Consider the following 26,433-nt stretch of genomic DNA (forward strand, 5'->3'; position numbering starts at 1 on the left):
TCGCCCCCGGGCGGGCTCCGGCTTTCGGGCAGGGAGCGGGCGCGGCGATAGCGGGGCCCCCAGGCGGTAATCCCCGCCCGGCACCGCCGGCCACCCCTGCCCCGCCGCTGCCGGGTGCCCTCCGCGCCCTGCCGCCCCGCCCGGGGGTACCCGCTGCACCCACTGCCACCCCGTCCCGGCGCCGGCCCCCGCACTGCCCCTCGACCGCCCCGGCCCTGAGGTGAGGCGCAGCGGCAGCCTCCTGGGCTGCTGAGCAGTTCAGTTTACACCGTCTGGAGTTTAATAACTTATTTTTAACTAAACCCAATAAAAAAGTAGTATGCAACCAGATGTGGAAGCTGTAGGTCCAAGATTGTGGATTCAAAGAAACAACGGCAAACGAATTAAAGGAAACAATATTAACCACTCCAATATTGCTACAAATATCCTAATGACAATAATTGCTATTAATAACTTGCCGGCATAGTCCATATGGACAGGTGAAAGAACTCCAGAGCTATGCGTGTGAGCTCATGTATGCACCACACACTCCTGCTGGCAAACAGGCATAGGAACTTGGCTCAACCTGTCAGTTTGAACCTAGTGGGAGTTTTATGAGAAGGTGGAGTGAGGAAGGATGGAGATGGAAACCCAGAGGAAGGGAAGAGGTAGCTTGTTATTCAGTCACTGGTGCACAGTAGCTTACTCGGCATTCTGAAGAGGATGCACAGGAAAGTGAAATCCAGCCACCAGATCCTAAAGGGAATTTACTCTCTTGCCTCTAAACTCATGAGAGAGCTTCCTTTATAACCAGTTGCAGCATGGCTTCAAGCTGATGTAACAAATAGTATTGTCCCATCCCCCCTCCGTGGAAACAGGCAGGAGGAGGGAAGAGGTGGGGATTTGGGTTCATTTTATATGTGAATTCAGCTGCTGCAACTCAAAGGTAACACACAGCATGTTTGGAGTAACTGCTGTAAAACATTGGAACACCCTTTCTAAGGGGAACCTGTCCTGCATCTGCTAAAGTAGCTAGATTACAAAGAAAGTGACAAGCACTTCAATAAGTGTGCTATTTACTACAGCTCCTTTTTCAGGTAGTTAAATATTTATCTCCTGAAGATAAATATACTGTAAGAAGTGCTGTATTAGTAGCACTGAAACTGGGTTTCTAAACTTTCTGCTGCTCCACCACTTAGAAAGAATGCTAAGGTTTGTATACATTGAATGAACTAAGAGCAATAATACCTCACAGTGCCATGTGATCTGCAATAAAATGTTGCAGCACTCTCAAAACTAGCCAGCTGCAACAAGGATTTTACCACCCCATACCAGGTTAACATCAATAAATAGCTCCTGCACCTTGCCCCAGCACAGCCGCAAATCCCCCACAAGATTTCAACAGTTCATCTACTGTTCATACTGTTTCTCCATGCTCTTCAGGCTATTCCCTCTGCTTCTTGTCTCTGCTTCACCCTTCTCCTCATCTCTCCTACCTCCAGGGCACTCTTTCTCCTCCCTCTGCTTCTATCTCTCTTCACTGGCTGCTCCTTTTCCATACCCCTTAGAGCTATTTAACTACTTAGCAGGAACCAGCCACAGCTGCACCTTATCCACATCAGCCAACCCACCGCCCCTGAAGCCAGCCCACAGCTGTATATTGTTAATTAACCCAGATTCATTTCTCTACAATAAAATACTGTGGTTCTTAGGATGTGTGGCTAACCTTCACAAAAAATGCAAGACTTCTCATTACAGTGAGTTGCTTTTCTTCTGCTCATGATACATATGGAGCTTAATTATCATCCAAAAGCAATTTTTAATGTTTCCACTACACTATAAAATTGCTAAAGTAGATCAGCATGTTGGACAGATGTTTAATATTGATAGTATTTCCATCATTTAATTATTTTAAAATGTGACTTGCTATTGAAAACCTAATGTTGAACATACTTCCAAGAATACTTTTATTGGTATTTTTTATGATCTTTTTTAAGCAGAAATTTTTAAAAAAGCAATAATGGGAAAACTGAAAACCTTTGTTTCTAAAGTGAGATAGATTTTTTTTCAATTTTTTTTTATTATACTTACTAGGGTAGTGATTACTTTTACATTAATCGGTGAACATGAATCCACAATAATAATTAAGTTTGGTCAGGAAGCATTTGATTTCACTACAGATAGAAAAAATATTTAAGAACACACTTTAGGTAAAAACCTGCAATAAATGCTACTTTGTATCTTTTTATTGTTAGGTGGGGATAGCATAATTACTTACCTGACTGGACTGTCTAATCGAAGACAATCAATACATGCACTGTATGACCTCAGTAACATTATGGAAACTTGAATTTCTGTCCTGTGATAAAGATGCTAAAAGAAAAGTTTGCTGCTGGCAATGTGCTTTCACTTTATACATGAGGAATACAGCTGCATTGAAATAAAAAATGAATTCTGTACAGGATATCAGGTAAACCCAATAGAAACCCTATGGGTGTCTGCACTCAGATCCCACTGAATGTGATGAATGGACCCACAATAAAACTGTTGGTTTCTTGGAAGTGGTTCTCTACAGGTCATGTGAGCTGAAGCACAGGAAGCCCATTATTTCACACTATGAGCAAGTAGTAGCAATGATTTCCTTTTGTCATGTATGTTCAGTAATGTGCTTTGTAACACTGCATTAAGAGGATAACTTGAGATGGAAGTAGAGCAAGCTGGCATTGTGCAGTCCTTTTGAATGCAGTCTGCTAAGGCAACTCAAGCCGTTCTTTGGGACTTTCTTGACAGAAAATCATTATTTGTTCTGAATCTGCAAGAGTGGCTGTCTGTTGGTTGTCTGTCATGGACAACTGAGATAGAAGATATTGATATCACACTTGTTTCTAAGTCTTAAGCCTGGCTTTCTGCTGAGGGTTGCAGCTCAGCAGTGTGCTCTTTAACTCCTCAGCAAGCTGGAGCCCTACTGAATAATCACAGTGAAACAAATGGAAACTAACTGCATGCATGAAGCTGCACTTGTGCTTAGAGGGATGAACTGCATGTTTAATGTTAAGCACCCAGTTCATTGCTTTATTAGTATGATTAAATGTAATGCCACCTATTATCCTTGTGCTGTGAAAACACGGCACTGTGAAAATGACACGAAACGAAATGGCACAAAAAAATATGAACTGGTAACAGTAAGATTAATTTTTTGTTTGCCAAGAGAGAGCTTGCATGCTTCTATCTTGGAGAACAGCCTCTTCTTCCAGATTTTCACCTTTGCCTAGTGCTGGAATCACCTAAATTGCCATTTTGGTTTGCAGACTTCCCCCTTTGATGCTTAGGCCCAGCGGAGGCCCCTGCTAGCTGCAGACTGGTGCCTCCGCTGTAATTCGGACCTGAGACGGAGTTTGCTTCACCTTTTGCTGGGACAGGAGGCTTAGGAGGCAGGTGACTTCCTCAGATCCTCCTGCCTGCCTGCTGGTTTATGTTTAGCATGATGAATAGCGGGCAGGCTGCAAGGTCTGGGAGTTGAGAGGGTTGGACCAAAGGGAGTCTGGGTTTATTGCACAGGGGTGTGAGCTCAGCCATGGCACTCCATCTGGGGAGATGTGTGTCATCCTTAAAACTTCTTCCTCAGTATTCATTTTCTTAATTAATGCAAAGTCTGTTTAATCTAAAAGCATATTTTGAAAAAATAAGAAACAGGCATGCTGAATCACCCTAGCGTTCTTTTTTACAGTCATTGTGTCCAGTCATGCAGGCTTAACAAAGAGGAATTTCCCTATCGGTGTTAGATGCAGCTTTGCCAGGCCTGGGAGGCCACAAACTACTGCTTGCAGCCCAGTGCTGCACAGACACAGTACTGCCAGCAGACACAGTCTGGCTCTGACCAGAGTGTAGTTGCTTCTGTTATCTAGAGTCTGGAAGGTGGAAGAGCTGCATGGCACACATCTGACATTTTTATATTAGTTAGCTGCTTCTTAGATCTTATCCCTGAGCAGCCATAGTTGAACTCATGTTGATGTTGAGATGTTTAACCTCAGAGTTTGAGGTCTGGCCTTAGATATGTGGCCTTAGAAGCTGAATGTTTGTCCTCCTTGGAGGCTCCACAATATGGAGTGTTTCATACCCACGTAGAGAACCCTTGTCTCCATCCTCACCTTTCTCCAACTCTGTCTACTCTTCCCACATAGCAGCAGTAGCAACCCTGTTACCTGGTCTGAAACCTGGGGATAGGAGAAGTGATCTGTTTCTGTATCCTCCTGTTCTTTAAATAGAGCCCCTGACTCAAGAAGGTGAAAGGCAATGGAAGACTCTGCCAAAAAAAATCCCAACCCTCCACCAAATTAAGAAAGCCAGTATTCAACTAACAAGAAAGAAAGCATGACTGACTTCAGGTTATTGTACATTTGACTGTCAGAGACAAGTCACTCTGCTACAATGCATGTCCACTTTTTCCAGCTATATCTACTGGCCTGATGTGTGATATGGCAAAAATTTCTCTAAGGCTTAGTTCCTAATGCTCTGTGTTTAAAATAAAATAGTATTTGTTCTTAGTTTGTTGCTTTGTTTCTTTTTAATGCATGACTGATGATCAGGCCTTCAAACATAATCACTTCCAGGGTTGCATTTGAACACAGTTCTCATTTAGCTTGCCAACATGCATACTTAATTAAAGGCTACTTACTGCAGGTAGTTTTGGTGGCAAGATAGGCTTGGGTTTTCATGGGCCTACAAAAAGTTTGTTGTGATGTGCAAATCTGGAATTTGCCCTGAAATTATCAAATGCCTTTTGCTGCACAAACACATGAAAGAAACCTTTTTCCCTGCTAGAAGCAGTTCTCGGTAGAGGGCGTTTGTGGGATGTGTGGAGTTCCTCATTCCTACGCTGACTGATTTTGCATCCCTATGTTTGGGAATACTGATGAAGCAGATTTGCCTGCCACATTTCCAAGTTGTTGCAGTCCCTGCCCTGTGGTGTTGCACTCCCAGATATGCTCCATCTGCACTGGCTGATTTCAGCCTCTGCAATTTCTTTCCCACTGAGACTTACCGGTGGCACTCTCTCCTTTGCTCTCATGCTAAGCACTTTGCCACAGCTGCACAATGAGGTTGTCACTAGACTGTAACCTGAAATAACATCCAAAGAGATGGGTGGATTATTTTGCTTGAAAAGAGAATGATGAAGTTTGTATGTAGGGATCTGAATTCTGGCTGGTTTATGGTAGGGTCTGTGGATCTTTCCCCTCTCCTTTTTGCCTCTGCAGGAAATTATATTCATGCTGTTTGAGTATATTCCTTTGTCTTCACACAGACATATCTTGAATGACATCAGAAGTGTAATCTGTCTGTTTCCTTTGAGCTGGAGATACTCATGGTCTCCAAAGCTTATTTCCTTGATGTTCAGAGTTCTGAAAATATAAAGTAGATAAAATCAAGTACGGGTAAAAATTTGGAAGCTAAATTCCCACTGAATATGATTCTGATTCCTTAACCTTAGGAATTCCATCCTGTGGACTAAAAGTACAGGTAAAACTTACTAGGATAGAATAAATTCCTGTATGCAACAAAAAGCAAGGGGTCTCACCTCTCTCATGCAAACTGCAAGTAGTTTATGTCAATAGAAGCTTTTAAAGTGTTCTTCTGTTGATTGTCATGCAAAAAGACTCAGTTTCCTGTTGTCCCAGATAATACTAAAGACATGTTGACTTTAAACTATTCTCCAATGGGAATCATATTGATTGTTCACATATAAACCCATTTTCACAGAAATTAGTGCACAGACCATACTCTGGGATCACATTGTTAATGGCACATATTGGATCCAACCAATGGGAACTGAAAAGACTGATTCCAACTGTTTGCAGAAACCTCAGTATTGATGGTCTAGACTAGAAAAGTGCATGTATGCTCAGCAAAGTAGACGGTCCCAGAAATTTAGATAAATATCCAAGTCAACAGTAAGGCTGCCTCAGAGGGTGTATAGCTGAATTTAACACTGTGTGGAGGAAACTTGATCAGTAACAAGAATCACTTCCAGAGGAGCAATGTGACAGTTCCCAACAGCTGCCTAGTAGTAAATGGGAAGTCTCTAGCCTGATCTCTTCTGAGGATTAGCACTGGATGGGTTTTCTAATAAACTGTTCTGCATTATATGAATTAGGAATATACACAACTTCAAAACATTTATATATTCAGGGATGTGAGAAGAGTCACAAAGAAGTGTAACTTTGAAGAAACAATAATAATTTTTCTTTTTTAATCTTAGAAAAAGGTTATGTAAAATAAATTGTTGATGTCTTTCAAATTTAATTCCTACACTGGACAGCATGCCATGGACAGGGTATGTATTACTGCACACATGACATGCTTTGCTTCTGTTATTTCAGTGCTCAAACCCTCCCACTTCTCCCACTTCAGACAATTCCTCTGTGCATTAATTTGCTTTCTCCATACACCTGTCATAAACCCATAGGGCTTCAAGAGAACTCTTTTAGTAATTTGAATAAGCAAGTTCACTGTGAGCTTATATATCATCCCTTTTGAGAAAAGGAAGGGAAAGAATCAGTCTGCAGAGCATGTTACTGGCAAATGCTGTTATTCTGCCTTAGTTCTTTATCTTGAAAACTTCAGTCCAGTAGGTGTGCCTCTGTTTCAGCATATTTGCACTGCTACCTACTACGTTCATGCTTCTGCTGGAATCAGATGGAGCTGTTTGGAAAGCGTATATATGTGCAGACACTGGGAAGTAAAAGATATTACCTCACTGAGAAGCAAGAAATACTAGGGACAAATGCTATGCTCTGAAAAGGCAAATAACGTTGATTCTCCACTGTGCTATACCATTTGCATAGTACACATCACCCCTTCCCATTTCCATAGTCGAGACTCACGTGAAATGGAACTTTGCGAACCCTAAACTTTAAAGGCAGCTGATGGCTTTGAATAGGATCTATTCAGAACCCACGGCTGGATGACAGGAATAAAATCTCTTCACCTCCAAGTCCCTCGCTCCCCGTCGCCCCGCATTTCCAAGCGCCGTGGTTTCACCCGGGTAAGACGCTCGAAGCCGGGTTTCCCGGAGGCGATCCCGCCTCCGCCCGACGTGGCGGACAGCTCCGGTTTGCTCTCGGGGGCTGCTGGCGGGGGGCAGCGGCGGGGGAAGGCCCCCCTCGCCCCCCTCGCCGCCCCCTGCCCTCCCCATCCGAGCCGTCCGCGCCGGGCGCATGGGCTGGGATCCCCCGGAACGGCGGCAGCGCCGGGATCCGCGTCTCTCCTCCGCGCAAGATCCCCCTCGGCGCCTCGGGGCTGGGGCGAGGGCACAATTGCTCGCAGGAGGAGAGGCGGGACGGCTCCTCCCAGCACCAGGTATAAATCGGGGCTGCGGAGTGAGGCGCGGGCTCGGTCTGCTCCTCTCCCCCGGCTCCGGCTCCGCCACCCGCAGCCGCGGGGCGAGCAGCACCGGCGCCGCTGGACAGCGCCCCGGCCCCGGCGGGCGCGGGGGGAGGCGGGACCGAGGGCGCTCCGGGGGCCGCGGGCAGGCTGCTGTCCCGGGGCCGCGGGCAGGCTGCTGCCCCGGGGGCGGTCGCTGCCCCCGAGGCTGGGCTCGGGATCTCGCCCACCTGCCCACCAGGGAGAGGGCTCGTCCGCAGAGCTGGAAGGAAGCGGCACGGGGCTCTTATCCCCCCCCGGCCCCGCAACACGCCCCCTGCGCCGGCGGGGAGCGCTTCCTCCGCATGTCTGAGGGGAGGAAACTCGGCAGAGGAAAAGCGGGGGCGGCGGAGAAAGGCAGGAGGGAAGGGGGAGAAAGTTGGTTGACTTGCAAAGAGGTGAGGCTTCCCAGTGGCTCCCAACTGCACTGTGCAGTGGAGACCTTCAGTCTGCCCGAAACTGGAGGATGGGGACAGAGCTGCCGCCCGAGCTCACCGAGGTGCCCCTTGGGGGGAACGGGAGTGCCCAGCCGGTGCCTGACACAGCCCTGCTGCCCCCGGCGCGGGGCATGGCCATGTTCATCGTCCGCTGCGTCATCCCTTCGCTTTACCTGCTCATCATCACTGTGGGCTTGCTGGGCAACGTCACCCTCATGAAGATCTTCATCGCCAACAGTGCCATGAGGAGCGTGCCCAACATCTTCATCTCTAGCCTTGCTGCTGGTGATCTGCTGCTGCTAGTGACCTGTGTGCCGGTGGATGCCTCCCGGTATTTCTCTGAGGAGTGGCTTTTTGGGGAGGTGGGCTGCAAGCTCATCCCTGCCATCCAGCTCACCTCTGTTGGTGTCTCTGTCTTCACCCTCACTGCCCTCAGTGCTGACAGGTAGGAAAGCTAGGCTGCCCCTTCTCAGCCCTCTGCAGCCTGGGCTAAGGCTAGCCAGAGCTGGCATGAAAGGTGAACCACCCCTCTGATAAGGGTTCCCCGGTCCGCAATCCCCTTATTCCAACTTGTGAGATGCCCGTGCTTCTCCTTCCCTCACCAGCTGGTGGCAAGTCTGGTACTAACTGAAGTTAGAGGGTGTGCCTGGGCCTCCAGCTTCCCGGGTGCCAGCTGCAAGAACTGCGTTTAGTCCTGTCCTCTGCACCCCTGGGATGGTCCTGTAACTGCCAAGGTGTTGAAATCTTATCCATTAGAGGAAGGTGTTAGACACTAAATATGACCCATGCCAAACCGCAGTGGTAGGTCACAAGCACAGAGGTATATTTAATGAGTTTATTTCTTTCTGCTGAGAAAGTGTGTGTGTGTGTATGTGCTTGCACCTTCGTAGAAGAGCAGGCTACCAGAGGTGACTTCCAGGACTAGTTCAGCCTCTGGGAATTTGGAGGCACCAAACAGTTCTGTTGTAATTGTCAGTCTTAAACTTTGGCTCAAACTATTTGTACTGCTTCTTCTGAACTTGTAGAAAAAAGGGGGGGGGGGGGGGGGGGGAAGAAAAAAAGAGGGGAAAAAAAGGAAAATCCCCCCAAACAAACCAGAAAGTAACACTTCCATCTCCAGTACTTGTCAAATTAGGAAGAAACGAAGAGCTGGACCTCAAGTTTTTCCTCCCAGTCATTATAAATGGGTACTTAAGGGATTTATAGCAGCTGGGTGGCTGTTGGACTGTGCTTCAGGCTTTGAAAGACAAAATCTTGCAACATAATTGGCAATCTTAAATTAAATTAATTACCTTTCTTCCCTTACCTAAGCAATTTTTTTTTTATTATTTTTTTTTTAAAGCCAGAAATGAAAATGTTTAGTTCCTTTGCCATAGGTATTACCCCATTTTCTTTTGCTGGGTTTTAGCTGAACCAATGCATTACCTTGGTGTATAATGTAAAGGCTTGAGTTTAGTAATGTATCTTCACACTTACAGTAACATTTCTTTAAAACTTTTAATCCTTTTTTTTTTTTTTTAGTGTATAACTGTAATTTATTTCTTTTTTTCTAACCAAATCAGTAAATTGTTTGATTCCAACTGTGGGTAGTCTTAATGGCCATCAATTTCAGTGGTGCTTGAATCAGGATCTAAAATATTTGTGTATAAAAAGATTGCAACTTATGAAAATAGATTATGTTTTTGAAGAATAGCTTGCAAAATGTACCTGAAAGTGAACATCTATAACTCTCTGATTACCTCAGTTAAAGAGGATGTCAAAAACTGTCTTGGAGATCCAGGTAAACTTTACAGTTTTCTTTCTGCTCTATTTCCACTGTTTAAAAGTATGAATGTGGTATCTTATTTGAAAAGGGAAGAAGTTATTTGCAGAGGAGATCATCTCTCTAGTGAAATATAATGTGAGGAAATGCTAGTTGTTTAATATTTAAGAATTCATTCATTTACTTTTTATATAGCCCTGAAGCATTCATTGTTTGCTTTTTCCATATAATTTTACATCCTTTTAATATTAGTAAAGATTCAAGAAGTAATAATGCTGAATCTGTTTCCACTGAATATATTTAGAATTACATGTCCTAGAAGACAGCTACAGATGGTATGCTGTGACCATATAAGCTCATAATAAATATGATCCTCCACAGTATATACAAATATCAGAAATGGTTATACTAAGAATTTAACAACTCTGTTTCTTTAAAATCTGCAATTACATTTTCAGTTACTGGGAAGAAAAGCCATTTCTTTTTCAGTCAGAAGAGCAGCCACTGACTTCAGTGACCAGTGTCTTGTCTCCTAGGGGCCCGAGTCATCTCTGAGTGAAGCTGGCTGAACTCTGAAAAGAGTTTGGGTTGGACGCAGGTCTACTTTCTTGTACGGCATGTTTTGAACTAAAGAGGAGGCACTGGTGTGGAGGGGTTTTTGTCACATTAATTTGTAGTCAGATCCTAACACGTGTCATCTTGACTATATCAGTTATGGGTAATTATGTTGGCAGATCAGGAGTGATGGCAGCATCCTGCACCTAAGAGATGCTGAGGAGACAGGTCCTGGCTGGGAGCAATGTTTTCTCCAGATAAGCAAATCTATCATAGGATGCTAGTAGTTTGCAAACAGTGATAGTACTAAAAAGGCTCCATTATAATCCAGTACATATTTGGTCTGGTATACTATATCTTCGCAGTGACCCCTTTCACAGATAAAGCTCAGAGTACATTTTAATATATTATCATTGAAGCCTTTCCTGCTTTTTACTCCCTATTACCACAGGACTGTGTAGAAGTCCAGACACTGATTACACTAAAAAAACAGATTTAGAAATGTTTAGAGTTCTTTACAGTGTGCCTGTGTGAATTAGGATAAAGGAGGTTGTCCTGGTTTCCATGATGTAATCAGCACTTATATTTTGTAGAAATTCTGTGTGGCAAATTACATGTATGTGCTACATTTAACAGCAACGGCTGCAGAAACAATAAGCTCTGAATGATCATTACCTACAAACTGAAGCTATAAGGAAGAAAAAGTAGTAGTCATTGCATATATATCTTTTCTAAAGTTGCTTTATTTCATACGGCTGTTTGTCACAGAAGTCCCTTACGGCATCACTAGTGTTTTCAGTGTGACAAATGTGCACCTTCTCTCTGGAAGCTTCATGATCTAATACTGAGATTATTTTGGTTTTGCTTTGTTTTATTTTTGTTTGTTTGTTTGTGGGTGGTTGTTTTTTGTGTACAGACATGATACGTAATGTGTAACAGTGTTTCCCATATTTCCCAGGGGCACACTTGCAGATCGAAATTGGCAGCATGCAACAGATCTGCCCAAGGTTACCCATCCCAGGAACAGCAGCTGGTCCCATCAAACAGCCCTTCCCACCCTTGAGCTCCTGTGGGTCTGGCTGCCAAGTGTGGGTGGTGGTGCCTTGCTGCAGCCACACACATTTTGTGGCAGAGAGGGGTGGGAGGTCATTGGCAGTGTTGGGGATGGAGGCAGCAGAGAAGGTGCAGTGGTGGCACTGGTGGTGCAATGTGTTGGCATTAGAAGAGGGTGCGATATCCCTCTCCTCTGGGGTGCACAAGGCAACACAGGAGCAGTGCTGCTGAGCCATCCCTCCTCTCTTGCTGCCACACAGGAGATGTGCAGGGACAGCACCCCTGCCCCTCACAGCCACTGGTCCTATTGATTTTCCTCGATCACAGAGAACCCAGACCTCCTCTAGAAACCTTAATAATTCTCAGTTTTAAAAAAAGACAAAACCAGAGACTGGATTACAGAAGGAGAAAACATAATAATTACAGTGGACAACAAATGAAAGAATGAAGGGGGATGAAGGACAAAAATGTACAAAAAAAACCAAACAAAAAAAAGGGAACTAAGGAGGGCATAGGGCTGAATACCCCAAATAGCACTCAGCACACCCTGAAAGTGCCCACAGAGCTGGTGTGTGATTGCCAAGGATGCACTTCCTAGAGGTGCAGTGGGACAAGGTATAAAAAATGGGTCCTCTGTCGAGCTTGTTTCTCCAGGGGCCATGGAATGCAGTTTTGACCAGGGCTAATGGATGTTGTTGAGAAAGTCTCAGGACATGGTGTGGTCTTGGATAAGGAGGGTAAAAACCAAAGAGGTGAGAAGTGTTGCCAGAGGGACTGCAGCATGGCACACATGAAAAGGTGTTCCAGTGCCTCCTCACTGTAAACAGGACAGAAGCCGGGGCTGAACCTGATTTGAACTACGTCTCTGACTTGAACAATCCCATAAACTTGTTCACTGCTCCAGGGAGTGTTTTTTCCAGTTTATGTCTGTGGTGGGCCATGCAGTTAGCTCAGAATGCAAACAGGGTCCATGGGGCTTGCTGTTTTGTGCCTGGAAAGGAATCTAGGGTAAGGAAGTAGAGTGCAAGTATGGAAAGCTGTTTCCAAGATGCTTTTCATAACTAGAGGTCAGGATGACCATAAACCTTGGTGGGGAGAGGTGGCTGGAGAAGCCCAGGGGGCAGTGGATTAAGAATGAATGCTACAGTGTGCACCTCTGGCCATCTTTGCATTATCACGTATGCTGATGAAAAGCAATTGTACCTACAAAATGTCAGGAGACATGGGGAACAGACTTTAAAGGAATAAATGATAGTCCCTTAAAATAGCTTTAGATTTGTCCCACATAGTCTTTCCTTTTCTCTTTGGCTGTCATTTATACATATTTTTTTGTAATCTGTAAAAACAGGATTAAATTTAATTCTGCTACTTTTCTACATTGAATTTTCTTTCTAATGAAAGGTTAGAATATCTTAGCTGAAATACAGTCCTGCTGCACTCTAATGAAGACAGTGAAGACTCACAGTGGAGCAACTTACCCTATTGCAATTCAAATAGCATCTTCTTTGTATTCTTCCTAAAAAGTGCAAGAGACAAGTACTTGAATACTTGATTAAGCATGTAACAGAGTTATTTCTCAGTAGTGCCATGACTCCTTTCCTATATCGTAATAACAAAGGAATTTGAAATTTTAAATTCATACTTAAATAATTAAATACGATGCCTGAGATACTTAAAATGTTTTCTATAGATTTGCATAGGTAAACAATTTGATTTTTTTGGTTTGTTTTAATTTTTTATTTCTTTGCTTTCAATTTGGAAGATTGCAATCTGTATTTTTAAAAGTATAAAAGTACTCAACATTTTATGCAAGTTTAATATCTATGTGCTGACTTATGACTACAACTGATAACAAGAACCATTCTGGTTCAGCTGGCAAGTCTACTGCCTCCTGCTTTTTGAGAAACTCAAGAAATGTTTTGAAGATAAATTCAGAAGTGTGAAAAGGTGCCTTAGTAATTACTTCAGGATTTTTTATTAGTAAAATCACCCCTAATAAAATATTCTTTTTACTATTCTTCTGAATTTATTTAAAGTTTCATCTTTTTTTTTTTTTTTTTTTATGCCAGGTGCTGATTCAGGCTGAAATACAGTGATTAGAGACCTCTAAAATCCTCATTTCTTATTACATGTAGTGGAGCAGGGGAAACAGGAAAGTGGACGTGATTTCCTTTCGAGCTCTCATAGCTGATATTCAGGGACTAAAGAGCCTTTACAAGGAAAGTAGTATTGAATGTCATCTTGAAAATTATTTACAATTAACTTATTAATTAAATAAAAAAGGGATGACACCACCCCACCCCACCCCACACACCAGCAATGCAGAAGGAATTTTATTTATGGAGTAGATTAAGGACTTACCTATTCTAGGGTAAATTTGTTCAAGTTGGGCAATTCAAATCAGCTGTGGAAGAAGTTCCTCTTGTAACCATCTTTACACATCTGAAAATGTTTTCTCAGAAAGTAACATTTTCTTCCAGAGTTAGGCAAATTTTTCTCAGACTTCATACAGACAACACATCTTTTAAACTCCAGCCTTCTTGTGTTGTCCTGGTTTTGGCTGGGGTTGAACCACGACAGTGTGTCCTGTGTGGGCTCTTCAGCTCATATGGAAACAGCTTAGCCCTGAGGATGATGGCAAAGTGAGAAATGGCTGTGGTGTGTATCCTATTCAGTGATCAATGCAGTGCCTGTGTTGTGCTGGCAGCTTTGATTAATGCAAACGCCAGTGTCCAACAGCCTTTTGTAGGCTGTAAACTAAAATCTGAGAAACTGCTACAAAACCATTCCTCCTGTTCCCTGTTTCTTTGATCAGTTCAGTAAAAGCCTGTGCCTGTGGCAGATGAAATAGCTGCTAAACAGCAGATCCAGCTGAATTCTTACCAAGCAGGCCTGAACATAAATCTCCATACATTTATTTTATTTGTTTGCCTCTCCCCATAACATGGTACACAATGCCCTTACATGTTACATTGCAATGGGTTTATCCAAACTGGACTGTTGGAATCCTCAAGTCTGCATTTAGCAAGTCCTCAGAAATTATGCCAAAGATCAAATATTCTCTACCAATGCTTTCTCTAGGAAAAAGATCTCATATGTTTTCTGTGATGATAAATTAGTTAGAGAATGAATAATAAATATTTTTTATGTATGTACAGAGCGGTGGAACTCTCAAATATCCTTCCCAAAGGGATCATTTCATTGAATCCTCTCTTAAAATAGTTTAACTATAGAAGAACAAGTTTATTTGTCTTGTGGGTTTTGATTCAGAACCATTCTTCCAGACTATATATTCCTAGGGCTAATTTTTTTGTGTGTGTTTTTATATGTACTAGTGTCTAAACATGTACCTTCACTAGTAACTTCTAAATCCATGCTGAGATTCAGCCCAATTTGACAGTGTGATTACAATTAGCAAGTAAGTTCTTGCAGGTTCATGAGATTTGTGGAAGGTGAGAGGAAACATACCTTGGTGTCCATTGAAAAGAAGCGTGTTTTGAACTTAACTTGACACAACTTGTCAGATGTCAGAGAAAATAACCAAGAGATAAACAATCCATATTAACCTTGGTGTAATTACATTTGCTGCATGTAAATTTAATTGTGTGTTTCCAGCTTTGTATGAGCATATATGTACAAATAGAATTGTGTTGTGTGTTGTGTGTATGAACATGAAAGTGACTTACTCTGTTATGTTGTCATTGTGTCTCATATGATTCTGTTTGGTCCTTCACATGACTATCCCAAATACTGTTCCATTTTTTTCCAACTACTTTTCACAGGGTTTTTTTGGGGTTTTTTTTTTTTTTTATTTTGTTTTTTTTTTTACATAGTGTCATGTTTGTGGTTTGGCTCCAGGTTTGTTTGATTGTTTGTATTTTAAGGATTGCTATATTAACTCTTTTGTCTGTGATTTTTTATTGTTCCCTTTTTTACCATGGTGTGTACTTGTTTTTTCCATCTACACTGATTTTAATGGAAACTAAGAACAGAAGTTGCTAATGAAACTGCACTGGACACAAGTTTACAAGTGACAGAGTGGAGTCTTCTAGGTGATAATACTGGACCAAATAAATGCAATTGCAGCTTTTTGAATTTAGCATTTAGAGATTTGGGGTCTAGATTCTCAAATGATAAAAACTAAGTCTGTTCCAGATATAGTAATAGAGGTTTGGTCATTTAGTTCTTCCTGGCTTGGAACATTTCTAAACATATCTGACCATGTAATGTTCTCCTCAATAGTTATGTTATCTGCCATGGCATGGACTGTAACTGAATTCATCAAGGAAATGGGAGGAATTGCTTTCTAACAGCAACAATTTCATAAAGGTAAACTGGCACTGAACATATTTTACACTCGGGATTTCTGCTTCCAGGCACTTTAGTTTCTGTAACCGATATTTTTATTGATCTTCTGCTCCAGTAGTGACAATTTTGTGAGGTTTCCTTCATTCGAGTATGTATGGATATCACTGCTGGGAGACATGCAGTAAGCATTACAGTGGATATGCAGATAAGTATGCATCTCTCTCTCATCAGCCTAAGGGCAGGGGTATCAATGGGATTTGAACCAAGCCCATCTGGGAAATGTTTCTCTTCCCTCAAACTCCTTTATCCCTTCAAGATTCCAAAAATAAACTCTGAAAGAATGAGATGAGGTTAGATGTGGGGGTTTTATTTTTTTTCTTACAATAGGATTATAGTGAGGGAGAAGTAATATGACTAAATGGAGAGTAGAGCACTAGGGGACAAAGCCAAACAGTACGTGAGCTTGTCTAGGCTACACATTGCAATGCCTAACCTCTAACCTAGGTGTTGAATTTCTGAGCAGAATCCAACGTCCAGAACTCCAAATTAGTGTTGGAATGAGGTAAATGCTCCAGAAAGGCAATAAAAGCCAAAGAATACACATGCTAAGCTGCCTTGTACTTCCCAGTGGGAAATGCTGTATCCAGGGGTTTGCATGATGCAGCCTGGTAAGAATAAGGTTCTGTCCTCATTGATGAAATGTTAATTTTGGGCCACTGTCTGGCAAGCCTGGGCAATGGCTCCCAGACACCCTGGCTGAATGAATGTTCCATTTTGTTCTTGTATGGGAAGGTACCAGAGCTGCTTTTGCCACAGCTGTTTTATGAAGGCTAATGACTTCGCTGTGCTCCAGCCATATTTTAAACACAACTTTGAGATCAGGCTCCTCAGTTTTGTTAGGCTTAGTTTCAGGATCCTAATGAAGCTTAGGTGCAAACTGAGTAGGTCTGATCAGGGAGTTCCTGTCATGCACAGCAGGGGAAATACAGCTACTTGCTGAATGTGAGTCAGACACAAACCCACGTTCAACAGTGCCAAAACATAAGCCTGAGCACTGAAATTCAATCACTTTTCAAACTGTTATTAGAGCAGTCCATGGTGCGGTTTTGACCTGGGTCAATCAATATTGTCCCAAACAATTTCTAGGCATGATTCAGGATTAAACACAAGCCCAGGAGCCATTACCAACAGAAGTATAAACTACCTATTTTATTTGGGTATAGTGTTCTTGATATTGGGAGATTAAGAGTTTAATCAAATGGTCGTGGGTATCCAGCTAATGCCACTTGGCCTCCAGGCCAAGGAATAGGCTCTGGCACTGTTTAGTTTGCTAATATAGATGTAGCATAAGTTTTTGTTAGATTTGGCTACTGGTTGCCTTCCCCTTCCCCTTCCCCTTCCCCTTCCCCTTCCCCTTCCCCTTCCCCTTCCCCTTCCCCTTCCCCTTCCCCTTCCCCTTCCCCTTCCCCTTCCCCTTCCCCTTCCCCTTCCCCTTCCCCTTCCCCTTCCCCTTCCCCTTCCCCTTCCCCTTCCCCTTCCCCTTCCCCTCCTTTTGCTTCCCTTCCCTCTGCAAGTCCACTGAAGATACGTTTGTTAAATACAAATCTATGGGGAATGCTGACATATATGTGAACTTTTCTGAACAATAGCCAGTTAAACAATGTACTGTTACTGCTCTTGGGAGGAGAACTGAACAAATTACTGATGATACTTTTAAGTTGTGCAGTTACAAGTAAATGGGTTTAGAGAACTAAAAAGCCAGACTACTGGCAGTGAGCTAGCATTGAAAGGTTTGTATGACCTTGTAAGAAATATAGCTGGCTAACATGAGGGGAATGCAGGAGAAAGACATAGCTAGAGAAGAAAAAATCAAAAGGAAAGAGAAAATTTCTCTTCTGAAACACTGGCTGGACAGGCCAGGAAGTATATTTACCTGGGAAACTTATGTTTTGATTCTTTTCAGGGTGGAGAAATCATCATCCAAAAAAGTAAATCAGACTTTTTTTGTTGAAGTATTATTGTTAGTTTTTGGCTCAACAGAGCATGTTTCTATAGAGTGGAAAGTTTTTTTCACTTAGGAAAATCTTAGGATTTTCCCCCTGAGAAACACAGAACATATGCCATTGATATTCAGTTTAATTGTGTTTACACATGGTCTGCTAGCCTTCATTTCAAATACTGTTCATTTTATTCAGCTATCAGACCTCTGAGGTGCTGATTCCTGGTGAATGCAATTCTCTGCACTTAAGAGATAAGTGCAGAACAAATATATTGGGAATAACTATAAAAAACATGTCTATTTTAAATTGCAAGAATTTATAAGAACAAAATAGAATAAATGTGAATATCAGACTGAGTGTTGTGAAATAAATTCCCACAAAAGTAGACATCAAATGATCCCACATTGTTCTCAGCTCGATAAATTGTTCTGCTTTTAAAGATTGCACTGGAGTTGAGTCAACAGAACTCTCTATCCAAAATTTCATTCTCCTTTAGCGCAGTGGACTGCAAGTGGACACAGTATTAGTATTTTCAAGAAATATTGACCATACAGCCATGTTTTCTATTCAGATATATTTATATCCTTTCACATTGTTAGGCTAAATGCTGTCTTTTTGTGTTTGAAATCCTTATGCAATGACACAATAAAATGCTAACATATAGATGGTGTTGATAAATGACTCTGGTTTGCAGAAAATGCAATACTTTGACAAAGCAACATCACTTCAAACAGAAGGCTTATAATAAGGCCAACGATATCAATCCCTCCAGCTCCAGGATTAAAATGCAAATTAAATCACAGTGCTATGTATCTGCCCTGCATGAATTAGGTCTCTGCTTGGTTTATGACACTTACTATATATTTTTTTTTATTGTAATAGCACGTAGGAAACTAGGTGATAAATTAGGGTCCTATTTGTGGTAGGTGTTATATGAACAGGAACAAGAAGAAGGTCCTTGACTTGAAGGGTTTTTAAGTAGAGACAACAGAAGATACAGAAACAAAAGGGCAAGGAGATATTGAGGCAACTCTGTCTGAAATGGTAGGCTGTAATCATAGTCCAGTGACTGCCTAAGTATGGTCTAGCTGTTTGGGTTTTCTTTTTAATTTGTTTTTGAAGATCATCTCAAAGTAGTCTAGAAAAAGGGGTAGCACTGCAATGGAGGGATAGCTTAGAACTAATGATGGAGCAGCTTCTTTTGAAGTCAAGTGTGCGGGAGGGAAAATAGCATTGTGGATGCAGCAGAACAGGAATAGAGCTTTGCACTGTTTTTGAGAACTGCAAAATACCTTTATGAAGGCCTTTGAAAGCAAAGATGGGGATAAGTAGATAAGCTATGCTGGAATTTAGAAGGTAGCAACATGTTATAACTCTGGAGGAAGAGGATATTCTTTTTTCATCAGTTTTTTGGGTTGTGTAGAAGGGAGGAGATTGCTTTATAACGAAAATACGCTATACAAACAAAACAGTCTGCAGAATGGGCAAGTTTGTGCTTGTGTTTGTTGGCAGAAAACACAGCTCCAAAGAAAGGAAACTTATAAAAGTATTTCCTGAGTTGGGCTGCCTTTGTCAACAGTGATAATGATAGAGGATGTAGGAAGACAGAATTTACATGAAGGCTTTTAATTAAAACCAAATGCATATTTATAATTTTTTCCTGAACTTCGTGGCAACCTATGATTTTCTTTTTTCATCAGTGAAGTAAGGGAAAAGATGGATTTTGCTTACTAATTTGACTAAATAATTTGCACCCTTACTTCTGATGTACAAGTGTTTTTTTATTGATAGAAAACACAATTCTTAATTTGAATGGTTGGTGGTATATTTTAGCCTTACGTTGGTTTTATACAAAGGAAGAGGCTGGGTGTTCATTTTTGGGAACACTTCTAATTTCACTTAGTTTACATTTGATTTTATCTGTAACCTGACTTTTTCTATCTTTTCAGAGTTGTAAACAAGAAGACAGATTTTGTAAAGCACTTAGTGCCTTTTCTTTCCTGTTGACGCCAAGTACTGTGCAGGGCTGAGTCCTAGGAAGAAGAGGGCTATCTTGTAGTTAGTTGAAGTAGCAAGCAGAATTTTGATAGGATTAAATAAGTTTTCTGGGCTAAGCCCGGCTGTTTTGTGAAAAAAGGCAATGCCTTCCAACCTGGAGTCAGTTGTAGCTCAGGGGAAAGAATGCTACTTGCTGAAACAGCAATATATGCCAAGGCACAAAAACATGCCACATCTTCTGCTAATGTAAAGACTTCTGAAAAGGACTCCCATTTAGATATTAACCAGACCAAATACTGCTAAAATAATTAATTGTAACATGGTCATTTTCTTGGGTAACAGCACTGTGGTCAAAACAGTTTGAAGCACAGCAGTGGGAAAAGAGAGGAAAAAAAATATCCATAGTACAAAACATGATTTTTATCCAATGTCCTCCCTGCTGCCCTGACAAAATCCCCAAAACAGCTCTTCCCCAGCAATGCAGAGTTTTAAAGAAATGAGCAGATGTAAGGACTTGACGTCACCTCAGTTGAATGAAATGAAATAGGTCTGTCTTGATGTAATGAAATCAAGGCAGACAGCAGTAGGAAGCGAATTATTGAATAATAAGGTCACAGTTCGTGCTGTGGAGACTTTGTGCTTTGTCCAGAGGCTTCTATACTTCTTATGGCAGTATAAAGGATTTCTTTACACCTTGGTGTCCAGGGAGTTTCTCATTGTGTGTTAGAAGAAATTGTAAACATTAATTAACAGAGACAGTTTATTTTCTACTCCATGATATGGGTGAAGACACTGAATTCAGAGAGGATATGAACATAAGTAGTCATCATTTATAATTATTTAGTGATAAGGCAATTTATCACAGTCCTGAGAAAGACGACTCCAAGGCACATTTTATGTGACTCAAATATTCTCTGAAGAAAAAGTTTGCAAGGGTACAAAGACAGTGCTTTGATCCAGACATTTTCATGGCATAGCCAATTGCACTGTTGGTTGCCAAGAAACTCACAATTTGATGTATGGGGCTATAGCTTTTACCCACATTTTTTTGGACATCTGCTCAAGGTGTTGAGGTGCTATGAAGTACCTCTCAGGACCTGCAAATCAGCCATAAAGGGTATTTGGGATCACAGCTTTATTTCTCAGCATTTTTTTCAGCAACAATGTTATATTTAACCATAACCTTACCCTTGGTATGTATATAGACACCTGCTCATACCCATACATATTTTCATTTGTATATGTATGTATATGTATCTATATGCATTGACAAGGAGTTATATCACCAAGTGGAGACATCTAAGTTAGAGTTCTCACTGTAAGCTCATTGTACAGCTAACAGAGAAAAATAAGCAACTCAAAGAGTGATTTAATACACCTAAAATCTGAATCACCCTTTGAAAGTACATCTCGACTGAGTAGAAAGACCTTAAAACGAATAAAATTATGTTCCTGGAATATGGATCTCTCCTGACTGCCTTCTTCCTGTTAAAATTTTCTTTAGATATTCAATAAAAATCACTTTTCCATTTCTCAAAACTCTGCAAATTCAGAAAAAAACCCTCTGCCATTCCAAAGCAAATCAAAACTAGAAACAAAAAATTGAAGAAGCAAAACCCCCCAACCATCAGATAAAGCGACCTTCCAAATTACATGGCTTAGTCAAACTGAAATGTTTTGTTTAATATTTGTTTTTTAGTAAAAAACATTAAAACATAATTTACTTACATTTTGAAAAAGAGTTTTCAAAATAAATTAAAAATCTAAGCAAAACATTAAAGTATCCTTGAAATATTTTTCTCAGGCTGTATTTGGCCTTTTAAAACTGACCTTTTCTCATGGAAAGGTTCACTTTGTATCACCTTCTACAACAATATTTTTAAAATAAAAGAGTTCCTGACCAGAGTCTACCTCTATTTATTTTACTTTGCTGTACTGTGAGATTTCCATTCTTTGCAATTCTCCTGTTTTCATTGTTATGAAATTGCCAATTCTACAAAGGTTTATATGTAATCATATATTATGAGACAGTTTCCCAAAAAATTGTGTAGAGCAGCAGCTTCCAATTATTGATGTGGAAATATTTACTTTATTTAAGAGTTTAATACTTCTGCACAAGCCATTGGGAATCATTCCTGCCTGGCTTTACATAGATGCGTATATTCCAGGTGTCACACTCAGGACAGCATATCTGTCTGTGGAAAGGTGCTGGGGTGGAAAGGCAAGAGACAGCACAGCAGCAGGTGTTGCTGGTCTGGGAAGAGGTGGTTAATGTTGATTACAGCCCTGTGCTCTGGTGGGGAGCAGGAAAGCTGTGTTGGTGGGCAGGAGGAAGTTCTGGGCTGTGGCAGCCCAGGAAGGAAGTAAACTGTAGTGGGCAAGTGTTGGTACAGGAGTGAGGTGGAAGTATGGAGGTAGGATGTGCATCTGGGGATTTGTTGGAGTAGGGGTGGAGAGAAAGAGTAGTCATGGTTGCTTCTGTGCTTTCACCAGGCTGGCACAGATCGGCCACCTACAATCACAGGCTATATCCCAGGGCTCCTTTTGCCATCTTTGATGGGTACATGTACAGATGAAGCTAGACATTTAGAGAATACAAATTTATGAAAGCTTACAAACCCCTTGGTATTTCAAATAAGAACAAAATATGACATTATTGTAATCAAAGGCATGAAGTGGCCTTATGCATCATGTGTTGAATTTGAAAAGATATCTTTTAATTTGCACCTGCATTTTGATCCATTTCAGGTACAAAGCGATTGTAAATCCCATGGACATCCAGACCTCCAGTGCAGTGCTATGGACCTGTCTTAAAGCTGTCGCTATCTGGGTAATCTCCATGCTCCTAGCAGTTCCCGAAGCAGTGTTCTCTGAGCTAGCCCACATCAATGACATGGATAATGCCACTTTCACAGCATGCATACCATATCCCATGACGGATGACATGCACCCGAAGATCCATTCTGTGCTGATTTTCCTTGTGTATTTCCTTATCCCTCTCGGCATTATTAGTATCTACTACTACCATATTGCAAAGAGCTTAATAAAAAGTGCTCACAACATCCCTGGAGAATACAGTGAGCATTGCAAAAGACAGGTAAGCAATTTGCTTTTTACATCCTGATGAAAGATTTGTGTGCTGTATATGCTTAACAATGGAAGTACAGGAACTATAACATCCAGATTGCTGGATTTCACAGAGGACTTGTTCAGTTTTCCACATGCATGAAATAAGCCAAGGATTATCTGAAAAATCTTGTTTTCACAATTGCTCAGTATTAAGCCCAGTATGGAAATGTATATGAGCAAGGAAAAATATAAATTCAATGCTATCAATGTACGTTCTTAACAAGAAGCAGTATCAGTATATGTGTTTGTATGTGTTGTTACTATAACCATTACTTGTGTTCTTAGAGAGGGACAATGTTTCTGTAGTTAACACTGGTGGCTTCACCTATCTCTATAGGTGGCCATTTTGAGAAGAAATCTTACCTAAACTTTTTGAGAAGCTCACTTTATTTGTGCCTGGAAATGAAAAAAAAACCCAACCCTGACATAGGCAGGGAAAATTTTTCTTAGGGGATCAAAGGTTCTTCTGAGACCAAGGAGTGCTGAAAATATGAATGCAGTGTGCAAGTTTATTCTTCTTTGGCTTTCTCAGTAGAACTTTCTTGGGTACAATCCTGAACTCACACTTTTCTAATACTCTTTCTGTTACGGATGCTATAAAACTTTTGGTACAGGTTCTGTATACCTTTGAGACAAAGCATTTTAAAATGCTGGACAAAGTCAGCTTCCCTGTAAGGCACAGGAAGCAATAAGATAGCAACAAACTGTTCATTAGCAGGAATATTTATATATACAAACAACAGTTTTTTGCAGTGAAAGTGCCTCAACCACTTTACAAAAGCATTAGTATTGATAGGGAAAAATAGTTATGCCCATCAAAACAATCAGGAAGCATTTTCTCTGCCAGTATTTTAGAGAATACTTTTATATGCACTGAAATCTCTTTGCACATATAGCATGTACGTATTCTTTCAAAAAGAAAGACCACGTTCCCTCATGTCCTTTTTACTCAGCATTTCATTTCTACTCTAGTCTGTTTCTTGTCAAAAATACATACATATTAGCACTTCATGTATTATTTTATTTTCCTGTGAAATATAGAGAGCCTTTTGGCTGAACCCTCAGGATGGAAAAATATTTAATTTATATCACATTTCTGAACCCACATGTATTTTCAAAGTAAGAACATATTTTTTCATCCTATTTAACTTTTTTCTTTTTGTTAATCTATGAGGCTCGGAAGAATAGAAAATTCTGTTATACTTACATATCTTCCAGCAAAAGGAAATAAATCCAGACTATTGTTATCAACTCTCATTTCTTTAGGCCATAGCACAAAAGTGTAATATTCACCCACCGTACCTCTGCACCTTTTAGTCTGCCTTTGCAATCTGTCTGAGTGCAAATCCTATCAAATCGGAATGTTAGAGTTTTCTCACCTTTTGTGAATTCCCCACTGGTTTTGGTTTAGATAGAGCCACGAAAACTACTTACAGATTTATTTCACAGATCTGGAAACCCTGTTAGAATAAATTCACTTGATTTTTTTCAGAAAATTGATCAAAGCCAGAAAACTTTCCTGTCTTTGCAAAACTTTGGTACCTGACATACCTAATAAATCTTTTGGGAGGAATGGGTAGGTTTCTGCCTCCCTCTGGTGCATCCTACCTGGCCAGTTTCTCTCCCTCTTTCAGTTTGGAGCTGCTGTGTATGATCATTTACTGTCAACTTTTCAGCCACTCTCGATAGCTACATTTTAAACATTGTAATCATTATACTTTAGCACTGCAATCAAGGTACATTTCTTTCATGTCATTGTTGAAGATTAACTGAAACTTCCACCTTACCCTGGAATTAAGATGCTTCAGACTGTGCAATGCAGTTTTGGTAGTTTGCCTAGGAGAGAGGCACAACCTGAGGCATTTCGGGCAAAATAATGGGATGTAAGTACCATTGTACAGCTAACACCCTAGCAACGTCTCTACATGTCACTCACAACGTCTCTAGATTTCAAAGCTAACAGTCTTTAAATAGCTTTGGAAGTAAAGATGAGTTGCAAGCCAAGTGCTGAGATCTCATCAGAAAAGGTTACGTTTCATGAAATTCTTTGGTGCATGCTTTCAGGCTAAAAGCCAGTGTTTACTTGGGTCATGAATCACTCACACTGTGTACATCATATAGAAAGAGCAACCTTCTGTAACTGCAGACGGCTAGGATCTTTCACTGAAAGTAAACTGGAAGTGGGAAAGTAAATGAAATACAAAAAATAATTCAGCCCCTGAGGGAAGCATTTTTACTGGCCTTACTTATGACAGTTTTTAAAGCCAATACAAAGCAAAATGCTACATGTTTTAATTAAGTCTGTTATGTGGAATAGTTCTATTCAGTGTTGTTCAATTGGGTTCTTTTCATCTTTTTAGATGGAAACTCGGAAACGTCTGGCAAAAATTGTCCTAGTTTTTGTTGGCTTCTTTGCTATCTGCTGGTTTCCTAACCACGTGCTATACATGTACCGATCTTTTAATTACAATAAGATTGATCCATCGACAGGACATATGGTTGTTACCTTAGTGGCCCGAGTGCTAAGCTTCTGCAACTCTTGTGTCAATCCATTTGCACTGTATTTTCTCAGTGAGAGTTTTCGAAGACATTTCAACAACCAGCTTTGCTGCAGGAGGAAAGATCAGCAAGAAAGATCTGCCAGCTACTTGCGCAACTCTTCTGCCATTCAAATGACTTCCCTGAAAAGCAATACCAGGAACACAGTAACTAGCATGACACAACTGAATGGGCACAACTTGAAACAAGAAATGTCATTGTGATTTAATAGGTGTGATTTTTGACTGTGGAACAAATTTGAACTTTTTATTTGCAGTTTTTAACTGTCATTTGGTTCTCATATGCTTAGACCATCTGAGTCCTGAGAATAGAACATCTGTTAAAGTCTGGCCAATCTGAGGTTATTTCACACTTAGTCTTACTTTTAGGTAGAAGTTTGTGGAGAAAACAAAACCGACTGGCTCCTATTGTACTTTAAAGGAGTTGTTAATACATGTTTACTATATAAGAAAGCAAAATAATGGTGTGAGTATTAGTGTAGCTGATATAACACTGCTTTAAAAAGTATAGATTTTCTGATCCGAAATACGTGTATTCTTAATTTAATATTGATCCAGGATTATGTCTTACTCTAATAGATTTTGCATGATTTAACTGTGCTGTGTGTACAAGCATTGTTCATTAAGACTGATCACTGATGAGCATCCAGTCCGTGAGACCAGACAAGTTCTATCCCCAAGTAATGAAACATAGGTAGCTGGCACTGGTTGCTCAGTACCAGCTCTTTGCTCTCTAGATCTACTCCTTTTGCACACGCTGTTTAGCAGTCTAAACAAAGCCTAAGTACTGTTGAAATCTCAGCTTTAAAAGACCTTTTCTTTTCCTGAAGGCCCTTGTGCATAAATAGTCAATACACTTCTGAAAATCCTATCTGTGATGCCTAAAAGAAGGCTTTACAAATGTTTCTGGTAAGTCACCTCAGTGCCATGAACAGTGCACAGGTCTCTGGCAGTATTCCTAGGAGGACATTTTCAAGGTACATGGTCAGTAGAGAGCTGGGATTAAAAAAGCAGGGAATGGTGGGTGAGGCTGTAGGTACCAATTATCATCCTGTCCAGAATAAATTTGCTAGGAACGCTTACCACTTTCTCTTTGCATTCATATTCCTCTGCTAGGAATACTTTATGCAAGGCTTGCAAGCTGCCCTTGTGCTCTGAAAAGCACAAGAAAGCATGCAGTTCAGCTTTAAATACTATTTTTTTAACCTTTTTTTTTTATTTTTTTCCTTTTTAAA

At 41.0% G+C, this 26,433-nt stretch overlaps 1 protein-coding gene across 1 annotated transcript; it reads left to right on the forward strand.

The window, feature by feature from the left end:
* Window positions 1-7,861: 7,861 nt before the first annotated feature.
* Window positions 7,862-25,413, forward strand: NMBR (neuromedin B receptor). Its single transcript, XM_040599173.1, has 3 exons — window positions 7,862-8,280; window positions 22,260-22,608; window positions 25,001-25,413. Exons 1-3 carry the CDS (start codon window positions 7,865-7,867, stop codon window positions 25,400-25,402), a joined length of 1,167 nt encoding a protein of 388 aa, XP_040455107.1. The 5' UTR covers window positions 7,862-7,864; the 3' UTR covers window positions 25,403-25,413.
* The last annotated feature ends 1,020 nt before the right edge of the window (window positions 25,414-26,433 follow it).

The sequence above is a fragment of the Falco naumanni genome, chromosome 6 (genome assembly GCF_017639655.2).
Source record: "Falco naumanni isolate bFalNau1 chromosome 6, bFalNau1.pat, whole genome shotgun sequence".
NCBI lineage: Eukaryota > Metazoa > Chordata > Aves > Falconiformes > Falconidae > Falco > Falco naumanni.